This window comes from Glycine soja, chromosome 1 (assembly GCF_004193775.1).
Source record: "Glycine soja cultivar W05 chromosome 1, ASM419377v2, whole genome shotgun sequence".
Classification (NCBI taxonomy): domain Eukaryota; kingdom Viridiplantae; phylum Streptophyta; class Magnoliopsida; order Fabales; family Fabaceae; genus Glycine; species Glycine soja.
The window spans coordinates 2034699-2048231 of record NC_041002.1 but is presented as its reverse complement, the minus strand read 5'-3'; the positions used below and the strand labels follow the sequence as shown (position 1 = coordinate 2048231).

Below are 13533 nucleotides of genomic sequence, written 5' to 3'. Positions count from 1 at the left end.
TGAGTGATGGATTCCAATTGAATCCAACAAAAATCACATTATAATGTATATACCCCAATTTTATGGAATAATTTTTGCTTTTTTATATTTTAGTTGGATGTATCATACTTGATCTGTAGAGAAACTAACATTTACGAATTAAAATGTTTGTCATTCCTATATGAACAATTATGTAATTTTTTGGCACTTTATTTATGTCACATTAAATGAAGTCATAGGAGCTATAAAGTAAAAAAAGTATACAACAACAGAACTACTCTAGAGGAGCATTAAGAAAAATACCTCAAATATACATAATTTGTCTTGAAATAATCCAATAACTAAACATGTATGTCTATGGGAGCAACAGGATTCCCTCACAATGTTTTAGGCTTTCTTATCTCTTACTTTTTTATTCATACTTCACAAAATAAAAAAACTTGTAAATTAATGCAAAAGATAATAACAAAAAAAAATCTAACAAATTAAATCCTATGAGTTTTTTTGGTATTACCACAAAATATGAATGAGATACACCATATAGGCATATACAATCTTGAGGAAGGATTAATTTGTTTGTACCAGACAGTAACTAAAACTTGCCATGTGTCAAAACAAAAGACCTTTTCATTGTCCTTCTAACATTCAAGCCTAAACAGGTAATAAGCACAGTTACACAAAATCAACGATGTGAATCCTACCTAGCATCTTGCAACCCTGACCTAGGTTCATGATCAAAATGGCAACCCTCATCGAAGTTATGAGAGTAGCTAACAGGGTCATATTGAAATGACATAGTTTTGGATCTACACAAGGTCTTGCTCTCCCTCATGAACCTTCTGAGGATGTTCCTCCATCTTCTCACCCTCTTTCTGGGGCTGTAGTGGATACAAGAGTATATAAGAAATCATGCACCCAGATATATTAGAGAATCACTGCACTGTCATTGTTTGATATATTCTTTTCCATTTGTGTGGAGTTTGACATATGTGTGTGTATGCTTCTTTATCTTCTCAATTATTTTCTTTGGCTATGAGTTTGTTTGAGGCCTATAGTGCCTGTTAGGCTGTTACCATTTGTACATAGTACCATATACTGTAAAAGGGTAATTCTCATTCAAAGTTCTCTATTTCTTAGCTTTGTTAAATGTATGTTAATTAATTTGTTCATTAATTATATCACATGTTAGTTTGTCCTATTCAGGTGATTAATTGGAGTTAACAATATGGTGGAGTTAACTAAAGAACTGTGAATGATTTCTTTCTAAACCATTCAGTAACGGAAACATTCGATAAAAACATTATGCCAAAGAGAGGGTAAAAATAATTAAACGAATGCAAAAAGAGCAAGAAATCACAAGAAAGGGGCATGTGATCATTATGGTACAATCACAGCTCTACAAAGCACACCTACTGCTCTATTTATGTGCGAGGACTTCTTGTGTTCCACTTTGAGGACACTTATTACTCATGTGTATACAGGGAAAGTTTCTATTGGACCTGGTTTCTTGTTTTGATTCATAGATGACAACTGAAGTTGTTTGTCACTATGTGGAAGTAAAATTTCATGTGAATGGTGTGGGAATATTAATTTGTATTGGACCTGGTTTTTTGTTTTGATTCATAGATGACACAGTAGGGGATCAACACAGGCATATGTATCTTCTTATATATGCAATACAAAGGTGTATATACTAAGATGCATGTTCTTATACATTGGCTATCAGGTTTTATGGTATAGCAAAGGGTTACTTCGTGGGGAGATGGGTCTCTGATATGTTTTTATGTTAGAGGGATTATATGATTTCATAGATCACAGTTTGTAATTCTAACTCAATGGCACAACTTGTGCTCACTTGAATGACAACTTGTGCTGAGGGTTGCTAAGTGCTTGAATAAGCTAAAATATAGTTGCTGATGAATTTATTTTAATCAGAATTGAAGGACTTCTTGGCCACAATTCAGTCATCTTACTTTCAGTCAGAGATTGCAAAGCTTCGCCATGATGTTGAGGAGTACACAAAACAATTTCCAACCATTGGTTTTGATAAAGCAACCATGAAGTACAACAAATGAGAGGAAAATTTTCCATTAGATATGCATTTATGCCAAATCATATCATGTTTCATTTCCCGGATGTTAATAATATTGATTAGCCATGCCTATGCTAATAAGCTGGCTTGATCAGCACAATAAAAGGAAAATTGCAATTGCTAATTGAAGAATACCCGGATTCCCTTATTTATCCTTATTCCTCGAATCATTTGAAGCTATTACTATCCGACAAGCTAGTGATTGATAATGTAATGGCTTTGGACTTTGAAACCTGATAACCATAAAGCTTAAAATCATATCATACTGAGTTTAACCTCAAATAAGCCAAATGCACTCCTTTTAAACTATATAAATTCAAGGCATACCACTGACCAAATGTGCCGTGTTCTGGTTTCTTCTAATATTTTCTCATAAATTAATTTATTTAACTTTTCCTAAATTTATTGATCTTAATTTGAGACTAGGCAGTTGAACACAACGGTGCAATGAAAAAGTCCACCAGACTTCACTTCAATTTCATTTGTGTGCATCCTAAAATTCATTTGTATCCCTTCGAAACTTCAAATTTTAAAATAGAAAAAGATACATATACCAAATGATACCAGTAATCTGATATTAACCGTGTGGAGAACTTCTGAAGCTAACACATGACATTTTGAATTCGTTTTTCTTTTACTCGACGAAAAAGCTTGCACTTAACACTTCTGACTCTGATCAAAATTGTAGTTTGATGATCTCTCAAGTAATTATTTTTCTATATGGCCGTGGCTGTGGCAGAGGCAGGTAACAACACTATGGTCTTATTGGCAAGCAGTTCAAGATGATTAGTTTTCCTGATTCACGGAAGAGGATAGCATAAAAAAAAAATAAGCCAGGAGCCTTTATATGCATGAGTCTAGAAAAACTTGATCTATGCATAGATACATCATACATATATGCAGTAAAGGCTTAAACTGACCAAATTTCTATAATACCCACTAGCTGGTTCTGTTTTTGAAATTGCAGTTACTGATATGTCATGATATTTGATACTACAGAAAATTACGGATTAATACGACTAATGTGGCTGTAGTTACCATCGAGATATGGTTTCAGAAACCATAAAAATCTTAATGTTTCGGTTGCAATTGTGGTTGCAGATTAAAAGACTACTTTTCCCTACTTCCTTTGGAGTGATAGCTAGTATGATAAGAATTGTTGATATTCTCCCATTAATCCAATCAGCCTCTTTCACTGCATGAAGTTCAGCTCGGTGCTGATTCGAATTCTCTTACCTCATAGGGTATTCTAAGATCAATGATCAGTTTTGATATACAACCTTACAGTGATACTATCAGCCCAATGCAACATGTTACATTATTGCTTTACTACGACGAATGAAAATGTGGAAAAACTAGTCATTTTAGAGACTTTGCAAAACCAAAACAAGACAAGGGAATCATCACACCGAACCAACGTTAAACAAAATCTTCACAAGTGACCTTAGCATATTCGAAATTTAACAAAGCATCCAAGCTTAAGAGCTAAGATGAACAACTTAGACAAGAGTATTTAAAATTATTGCGTATCTGGTTTTACATTGGAAAAATCTAAATCATGATCTGAGGGAAACTCAAACTTATTTTCTCTGTTGATAAAAATTTCAGAGAAAAGATGGCGTCCGAATTCAATGCATGAAAAACCTCTAGAATTAAAAAAATAAGACTTTACATTTACAACGCCTTAAAGACGAGTAAGGACTCAAATCTAGAAGTTGTCAAATACCTTACTCCATTTGAACTCTTTAAAGTTCATTGCTTGTAGCTTTTGTTCAACTTATATTCTTAAAAGTCTAAAGTAAAATTCAAAAATGCCATCAATTGCTTCTGTAAAATAAAATTACATCTGATACTAAAAAAGCAAAAAAAATGCCCTCAACATTTTACTTAATAATTACTTTTTCTCCTACAATAATATTATTTTAAAAAAAATAATTATATTCAAGACACAAATAGACACTTTATAATAGATTTGTGAATCTTAAATCTTAATTCATCATTTTGTGAGAAATTAACTTCTTCTAAATCATGTAAATACTTGATAGTAGTACTTTATTATTAAAATGACAAATAAAAATTAATGAAAGTTAGATATAATAAAAAAGATTAGTCTTTATAATACGATAACTTGAGTGCCTTAAGCATAGGACAAAAGTTCGATTCTTGATTATGCAAGTGTAGCATTTGTGAGGAGAAAAATTATCCCTTAATTGATACTTTGTTCTTCTCAAATTAGTCTCTTGACTTTGGATGTGAGAATAATTACTACCAGAAAAAAGGAAAACAAAAATAAAAAGAAGTATTCAACACGAAAGAGATTTTTCTCGAACCTGGCCAAAAAAATATTCTATACAGAGACAGAACCTTCTCCAAAATGAGACGGTCATCTCTAGTGGGTGCCCTTCTTATAGCAAACATGCTAATGGCAACACGCCTTACCCTCACTCTCCCTTTCTCTAGCTCAATCCCTCCACTCTTAAACCGCACTTATCGTTCCCTTTCACACCTCAAACAATTCCCAAAATCCCACCCTTGTCCCCTCTGGTCCTCTTCCTTCTCCTTCTGCCTCCACACACTCCGCAAGTCCACTTCCCCTCTTCGCGCTTCTTCCTCCCTTTCTACTCCCTCCATGGCTGCGTCTTCATTAGACGAAGGCAATCCTCTTCTGCAGAATTTCGAGTTCCCACCCTTCGATGTCGTTGAGCCCAAACACGTGCGACCCGGCATTCGCGCCCTCCTCGGCAAGCTGGTAACAATAACAAGCTCCTTCCTTTTCTCTCGTTTTGGATTCTGATCCGGGTTTCGGTAAATGGGTCGTGGCTGATTCGGGGTTTGGGGGTCGGTTTGCTCGACGGGTGTTTTTTTGGTAGGAACATGAATTGGAGGAACTCGAACGCAGCGTGGAACCGTCGTGGCCAAAGTTGGTGGAACCGTTGGAGAAGATCATTGACCAGTTATCTGTAGTTTGGGGCATGGTTAATCATCTCAAGGCTGTTAAGGATAGTTCGGAGCTACGTTCTGCTATTGAAGATGTGCAGGTATTGTTTTTTAAATAAAATGAAACAAATTGGGTGCTTTTTTTTGTGTATTTGTGCATTTTTTCTTCTTTTATTCTGGTGGTTGGTGGGCAGTATTATGTTTTTGTATTAGTATATTTACTATTTTTGTGCAATTGGGGTATAGTGTAACGCTTTATGGGTTTAATTTCTTTTTTTCGCTTCAGTTATAACACATGAGCCATGAATTTCGGTTTTTTTTGGGGGTGGGGTATATCTTGTGTGTGTTTCTGTTTTAGGTCGTCACCTTTGATGCGCTAACAAGGATTAGTGGATTACTTTTTTGTTTGCAGGCAGAAAAAGTTAAGTTTCAGCTTAGACTGGGTCAAAGCAAACCTATTTATAATGCGTTCAAAGCCATTCAGGAGTCTCCTAATTGGCAGACACTTAGTGATGCTCGCAAACGTATAGTTGAAAGTAAGTTATCAAGATGTCTTGTTGTTGTGCTGTTCTTGTGATGTGAATTTATTTGAGTACTGCCATGTTTTTTATGCTAAAAGTTGCTTGAAATTGCTCTTGGGTTATATCCTGACACCGCTGCTCAGCTTCTAGGCTTTTGTTTAATAAGATGGAAGGTGCTGGGTGTGTAGTTGGTGTAAAATTTTCTGATTTATGGATCTGCTCATTTGGCAATTTGATGTTGAGCTTCACAGTGCGAAAGAGATATTGTGTGTGCTCTAGTTTTTGGTGTTTGACTTGTGATATGGAATATCCATGGTACTTTGTATTACATGTTGTTGAGGAACTTCTATAATCTATACTCATGATGCCATGCTAAATCTCGAAGTGTAGTTCCATTCACCGTTCACTTGATTTTAAACATATGTATTATTTGGAGCTCGCCATTTTACATTTACCAAATAACAAAATACTTTTGCCTTTGCAGGCCAAATAAAGGAGGCGGTTCTTAATGGAGTTTCTCTTGAAGATGATAAAAGAGAAAGTTTTAACAAAATTGAACAGGTGAGCAGTGTGTTATTTAACTTATTTTAACAACTAAAAAAACATATATGGTAGCTTTTATCAGCACTTTTAAATCCCAATTTTATTAGCAGTTCATGACAGTGGATGATTTTTCTTAATATCTCAACTCCAAATTAAACCAAGTAATAATTTTTTTGTGATTAAATAATGCTTTTCTTGTGCTCAAATTCCAGAAGCAAACTGATTGGACTTCATAACTTAACAAAATTTCAATTAATGGTTCTTTTCTTTTATGTTTATTTTTTATTTTCTGTCTTGATTTCATCCATAGGAGCTGGAAAAGTTATCACAAAAGTTTGGGGAAAATGTTCTGGATGCAACAAAGAAGTTTGAAAAGCTAATCACTGATAAGACGGAAATTGAAGGATTACCTGCTACTGCTCTTGGGTTGGCTGCACAGAGTGCAGTATCCAAGGTGTGTCATATTGACATGTTTTGTACTTTTATTATATTCTCAAGGTATGAAAATCAGCTATGTTGAGTTCTGGTTACTTAATGGGCAAATGCAGGGGCATGAAAATGCCACCGCTGAGAATGGGCCATGGATAATTACATTAGATGCTCCTAGTTTTATTGCTGTTATGCAACATGCTCGCAACCGTTCTTTGCGTGAAGAAATCTACCGTGCATATGTATCACGTGCATCTAGTGGAGATTTGGATAATACAGGAATAATTGATCAAATTTTAAAGCTAAGGTTGGAAAAGGCCAAGCTTCTAAACTACAATAACTATGCCGAGGTATGATTCATATGCTATATTAAGAATACAATTTAGTTATAGGTTGCTAATGACCTAATGTATAATCGATCTTTCAGGTTAGCATGGCAACCAAAATGGCAACTGTTGATAAAGCAGAAGAACTTCTTGAAAAGCTTCGCAGGTCTTCCTGGGATGCTGCAGTGCAAGGTATTGTGTATAAGATGTGCTTATTTTGTGTTTGAATCAGGCTTTAAATTGTGTGTGTGTGTGTATTATGTATGGGGAAAATGCATTGCATATAAGCTTTCTGGAGTTAGCCTTTCATTGTCATTATCCTAAATGCTTAATTATGTTTTAGTCCTTGAAATTTGGGGTGAATTTGGTTTTAGTCCCCCAAATTAAAAAAGAGACAGAAGTCATTTAGTCCCTCAAATTTGAAAGAAAATACGTCTTTATTCTCTGATCACTAAATTTGAGATGCTGAAATGATTTTTTCAAAACTGTTTTTAGTCCCTAGACAGTAAATTACTAAATTTGAAGGACTAAAACCGATATTTTCAAATTTGAGGGATTAGAAATTTGGGGGACTAAAACCAAATTCACCTCAAATTTCAGGGACTAAAAACATAATAAAGGCTATTCCAAAATAGAAACAAAAAATGTCCTTTTGGAAGGATTTCTAATTTCCAACACATATTAGGTCTGACACATGCTCTAAGTGACTGTATTTGTCTATTTACATTTGGTTTTATATATAGGTGTGTCTTCCTATAATCAGGAAATAACTTAGGTTTCGCATCTTTCTTCCTCGCAGATATTGAAGACCTTAAGGAATTCTCCAAAAGTCAGGGAGCATTGGAAGCTGGTGATTTGACTCATTGGGACATTACCTATTGGAGTGAGAGGCTACGTGAGTCAAAATATGATATTAATGAGGTTGCTATCTTGCTCTCTCTCTCTCTCATTTATTAGTTATAAAAAAACACTTTAAGAAAACAAGGTTAATTAACTGTTACACTGAACAATGAAATTTTGAATGATTAGAAGAAAGATTATTTTCCATTCCACATTATTTAATATTTAATACATTGTTTTTGCATAGAATTATTCATGCAATCAATACTTTTTATACAGCTATTTTGTTAGCTGTTGAATTGTTATCACTTTTTATACACTTGAATGCTCTTTCCTATGGTACAGTATCAAAAATTTATCATAAGCCTGCAAAATATTTGTTGCTGTGATAAAATATCCAATGAATGCATGTTTTCATAAATGTGATATTTGAAAGGTTCATAATTTGTGTAATTGCACTTTTTAAATTTGGAAAGCTATTATTTCTACGCATGTCAATTGCCAACCACATGTAAGATTTTCTTCCTCCCACCATCTAATGACAGTTTATGGTTTGCTAATCATTGTACACACCATTGACTAGTGTACCTGCTGTTCAACAATATTTTTTTATTTTTAATTAATGTGTCAGTCTTTCTTTTTTAATGTAAACACTTTATTGGCCTTTTAACTGCTCATGCTTCTGCTGCTGTATCTCATAGGAAGAACTGCGTCCCTTTTTCTCTCTGCCAAAGGTTATGGATGGACTCTTTAACCTTGCAAAATCACTTTTTGGCATTGAAATTGAGCCAGCTGATGGTCTAGCTCCGGTAAACTAGATACCCTTCTGTTAAGATTCGATTCTTGTATGAGGAGCATCTATTTTAAACTTCCTAACACAAGTATTCTTATTCAGGTCTGGAATAATGATGTCAGGTTCTTCTGTGTTAAGGATTCTTCTGGTAGTCCAATTGCGTATTTTTATTTTGATCCTTATAGTCGTCCTGCTGAAAAAAGGCAAGGTGCATGGATGAATGAAGTCTTTGCTCGTAGTCGTGTATTATCGCGTGATGGCACCTCAGCAAGATTGCCTGTTGCTCACATGGTGTGCAATCAAACTCCTCCAGTAGGAAACAAGCCAAGTCTAATGACATTCCGTGAGGTAACCTCAATTTTACATGATGTATTTGTCTATTTTATAATTTTTGCTATGATCATTATCTGTTAAGACAAAAGAGTTTCCTAGGCTATTTAAGCTGAATAACACTATTTTTTTTTTTTTTTTGCTCAGCAAAAGTAGGAATATATTATAGATGAGTACCAGAGGTACTAAAGTACATATAGAGGATAGGTATACAGCAGATTCAAAACACTAAGAATCTGACTGAACCCATAGAGGAAATATACATGCCCTGCAAAGCTATTTGAAACTGCTACAAATATCATCACTCCCTAATTTTAGAAAGCTGCTTTGAGGTGGGAGGACCAGTAGCTAAAGTGCATTGTGAAACCCTGCTGAATAACACTATATCTTGATCACACTGCAATCAAAATATTCATAAATTAATGTGCAATGAAAAACAGAATAGTTCAGGTAGGGTTGGGTTGGGTTATCATGTTGCTCATATTTAATTTTTCATAAAAAAAAAATATTAAAATTTTGGCCTGATAAAATATCAACTGATATAATACGTTACTCACTAGAATTAGCCTAATTTGTGCACTTATCTATAAATTCATTATGGTTTACACTATCTTTTTCTCAGGTTGAGACTGTTTTCCATGAATTTGGTCATGCTCTTCAACATATGCTTACTAAGCAAGATGAGGGTCTGGTTGCTGGTATTAGAGGGATAGAGTGGGATGCTGTTGAGTTACCTTCTCAGTTCATGGAAAACTGGTGTTACCATAGGTAAGTAAATATTTCTACTTGTCTTACTTTGTTGTTATTTTCATCCTTCCTCTTGTCATAACCTGAGTGAAGAAAGAACCTTGTATGTTATTCCCCACCATATATTTTATTATATGCTATGCTTGATCCTCTTTTTGATCAATGTCTTCTGAATAACTTTTGCCTTATGTTTTGGAAAATTGATTCTTTCCAACTATCCATTGTGTCAGCATTGCTTGTTCTTGCTTTTATATTCAACATTTCAACTTCTTTCTATTGCACCTTTATGGGGTACTTGGGCATTCTTAGGCTTGTTTGTTGAGTGACCTAATCCCTTTTAACTGCTAATATTAGGTGGTGAGTTTCATATCAGTATCTTCTGTTCGTAAAGTAACATTATGGTTTTTTAACCAGAGCATTATGTATGTTGTATTTACGGCATTTTTTTTTGTTACCATAGAGAAACTTTAATGGGCATTGCAAAGCATTTTGAAACTGGGGAGAGTCTCCCTGAAGAAGTATATTTGAAGCTTGTTGCTGCTAGGACATTTCGAGCTGGCTCTCTTAGTCTTCGACAGGTCAGTATGAATGTTTTGGTTGGCTATTCCTTTCTGGATTTTATTTGAAAGTTGCATATGTTACTCTCATTAACTTATCAAATTTATGTTCTTGTCTGGTTCACCATGGCATCTTTTGGGTTTAGTACTATCAAAGCAGAACTACTTCAATTCAAGTTCAGAACTTTATTACGTGATAACTAGTTTGTCCACTTGGGTTTGGTAGTCTAAAGAAACAGTCTGAGATAGGGGATCTCCCATCCCTTATTCCATATTCTATCAGTTTTAGATACATACAGTGTGTCAGCCTCCCCCCCCCCCACACAAAAAAAAAGAAAAAAATGTATAATCTGCAACAGTTACACTTTGTTACCCCAAATAATTTCTTTCTGTAGTTGTTTGTTTCTAAAGGATGGAATAAAATTCATTTATAATTGCATTTCTTCGTTGAGGTATTTTCTTGGGTTCTGTTATTCTTAAGTGAGCTATGAACTAATTTGTCTGTAAGGCTTCAATCTAATGTTAATTGTTCGTAGTTTTTAATGCTGATTCTGACCTTTCTTTCTTGTATTATGTTATGTTTTTAAAATATCTATTTTTCCATGATGCCTTCTAATCTATGTCCATAAATATAATTTGCAGTTAAAATTCGCATCTGTAGATCTGGAACTTCATACAAAATATGTTCCAGGGGGACCTGAGTCGATCTATGATGTTGACCACAGAGTTTCTGAGAAAACCCAAGTGATTCCTCCATTACCAGAGGATAGGTTCCTTTGCAGCTTTAGCCATATATTTGCAGGTTTGCTGTGCCTCTTGTTTCTCTTTGTAATTATGCTAGTGTCTCAACAAAACTAAATTTATTTATTCTGGGTTTTGCATTTGTTAGGTGGATATGCGGCTGGATACTATAGTTACAAGGTACATTCTGCATTGCTTTAATGATGATTCACGTTTGTTGTGTCTTGAGGATCTTTTTTGGATGTTTCCACTTTTTTTTTTCTTTTATGATTGTGGTAGACTCCCCTTTCCTGTATAGAACTCTCCCTGTCCCACCAATGAGTGGAGAAAGAACTATTTATATCTTATGGTGAATGTGTCTGTTATGCAGTGGGCTGAGGTGCTGTCTGCTGATGCTTTCTCTGCATTTGAGGATGCTGGATTGGATAATGACAAGGTATATTTTTTTCTTTTTTTGGGGAGGTGGTGGGGTACTGTTTAGGGACTTGCCTTTGTGTTTAATGTTCAAAATCCCCTATTTTCCATGTTTACTGTTCCATATATTACCTATACTCTCTTAAGTGTAAACTACCATTTTGTTCCCTAAAAGACTGGTTTGACATCATTTGGTCCCTGAAGAAATTGGACCTAGTCCTCCTCTAAAGAAATTGACATCAATTTAATCCCAATGGACGTTTTAATGTTACTTCCCATGATTGGAGTACTAAGTTGATGTCACTTATCTTTCAAATCATCAAATGACCGAAGTGATGTCAATGGAATCTCAAAATGAATGTTTGCTCCTTTTTTAATTTGTTATTTATTAGACTAGTGGCACTGTTGTATGTATGCCATGTGTGTTGTAAATCACAATAATTTTGACATCATAATGAACAATCACATTTCAATAAAGTTACTACTGGTTAAATTAGTAGTGTTTATCCAACATTATTGTATGGGATATGCAATCAGAATTCGGTGAAATTAACTGAGTTTTGTTCAGTGTTTATCCTAGCTTGTTGTTTTACTCTCACTAGATATGCTTCCTATATACATATTTTTCTCCCTTCTGGCTTCTTTTTCCTTGGTTGGTAATGATCCTGCACACTCTAAATATTTCTTGTACAGTTAAGTATTTACTTCCTCCGATCCTCTTTATAAGAAACAAGTTTTAGTGTATTTTACACTAAAACTTGTTTCTTATTAAAAAAAAAAAGACAGTAGGTAGTATTATAATAATGAAACTGAGTGATGTCAGTTATCCTGGACCCATGTTTGGTTAGGTTGTTCTGCCTTGACCGGTTGTTACATGTTTGATATTTTGATCATTACGTCTTAATACGTACACAGGCTGTTAAAGAAACGGGGCGCAAGTTCCGGGAGACCATTCTTGCTCTTGGAGGTGGCAAGCCACCACTAGATGTAAGATACACTACATCACAACTTAATCTGTTTTGTCCACTTTTTTAATAAGACAAATTCAATATATGCATTCCTATGTTTACCTAATGTGTTGAACATGTAATGTTGCTGTGTGCAGGTTTTTGTGCAATTCCGTGGGAGAGAACCAACACCAGATGCATTGCTTAGGCACAATGGCCTATTACAAGTTGCAGCTTCGTGATAGATAGAGTTGGCCACTTTCATACATAGTTTTATGTCACGTTTTTAAACTTAATTTTACCATATTTAAATTTTGAAATTCGTTGTTCCGTGATAAACTTTTTAACATTTATTCTTTTATCACTTAAACCAACACTTTATCTACCCATTAAAAAAAAAACCAACACAATCGACGAGCCTAAAAGAATTAGTAGTTGCTAGATAATTGTGAAAGCTACATTCTAACAACTTGTATTCCTTTCCTTCACGTCTTGCGTAGTGGTGGATGGATGGGTGACTAGGTGGGTGGGCTATCCTACCAAGAAGAAACCTTTGTTTCAATTTAATGTTAAAGTATTACATTTGGTAGAAAAAATGGTGAAACAAAATGAAAATTAGCATTTATAACTATCCTTGCCCGTATTCAAGTTGATTGGAAAAAGAAAAAATAAATTACACGAGCGAGAGCAAGAATCAAATATAAGAAAAGAGTGACTTTACATTTTATTTCAGCAGGAATTATTATTGCTAAATGAATTTAAAAACTTTTCCTTATTTTTATTTTAAAAATTAAAACAAAAGTTAATATAAAGAAAAGTGTCATTATTATAATGGAAGGTGCACCTTCAATTGAAAGATGGGGTTAGGTTAGATTAGGATTATCTTCATTTCTCTCACTAGCTATCAAGTAAGTTGGTATTGCACCAGTGAAGTCAACCCCACGTACTCGAGTCTTCCATTGCTTTCCTTTTCGTAGGTGGGGTAAGCGAGTCACTACTACCATTATTCAACTCACTTTGTAACCTCCTGCCACCACATAAAGAAAAGAACAATATTTTTTACTGTCAAAAAGTAGAATCTTTCAATTAAATAACACACCAAAATGAATATCATAAAAATTATAGTTGACCTGTCAACTAATGAATATCATAAAAATCTTTTAAAGTCTTTATATTCAAAACTTAATTTCATGTTTAATTTGTATCATTGGGAATACAATGTAAACATATATAGTTAAAAAGATTATTTTTATAAAAAATAATTTGGAAATAATATTTAAAGTAATTTATAAGTATCATCAAATGCGTGTCTCAATCACATGGATTAACTAATTGAC

At 34.2% G+C, this 13533-nt stretch overlaps 1 protein-coding gene across 1 annotated transcript; it reads left to right on the top strand.

Annotated features, from left to right (window-relative positions):
- The first annotated feature begins 4400 nt into the window (after positions 1–4400).
- Positions 4401–12606, top strand: LOC114409034 (probable cytosolic oligopeptidase A). The gene is made up of 17 exons (XM_028372318.1): positions 4401–4820; positions 4942–5109; positions 5421–5544; positions 6014–6090; positions 6383–6526; positions 6621–6851; positions 6929–7019; positions 7627–7748; positions 8369–8476; positions 8563–8808; positions 9413–9558; positions 9998–10115; positions 10737–10896; positions 10984–11015; positions 11206–11271; positions 12165–12236; positions 12355–12606. The coding sequence occupies exons 1-17, from the start codon at positions 4446–4448 to the stop codon at positions 12436–12438; spliced, it is 2364 nt and encodes a 787-aa protein (XP_028228119.1). The 5' UTR covers positions 4401–4445; the 3' UTR covers positions 12439–12606.
- The last annotated feature ends 927 nt before the right edge of the window (positions 12607–13533 follow it).

Coding starts and splice junctions, on each gene's coding strand:
- LOC114409034 (XM_028372318.1), top strand. CDS start 4,446: ATGAGACGGTCATCTCTAGTGGGTGCCCTTCTTATAGCAAACATGCTA. Junction 6,852..6,928: donor ACTACAATAACTATGCCGAG/GTATGATTCATA, acceptor TCGATCTTTCAG/GTTAGCATGGCAACCAAAAT. Junction 9,559..9,997: donor GAAAACTGGTGTTACCATAG/GTAAGTAAATAT, acceptor TTGTTACCATAG/AGAAACTTTAATGGGCATTG.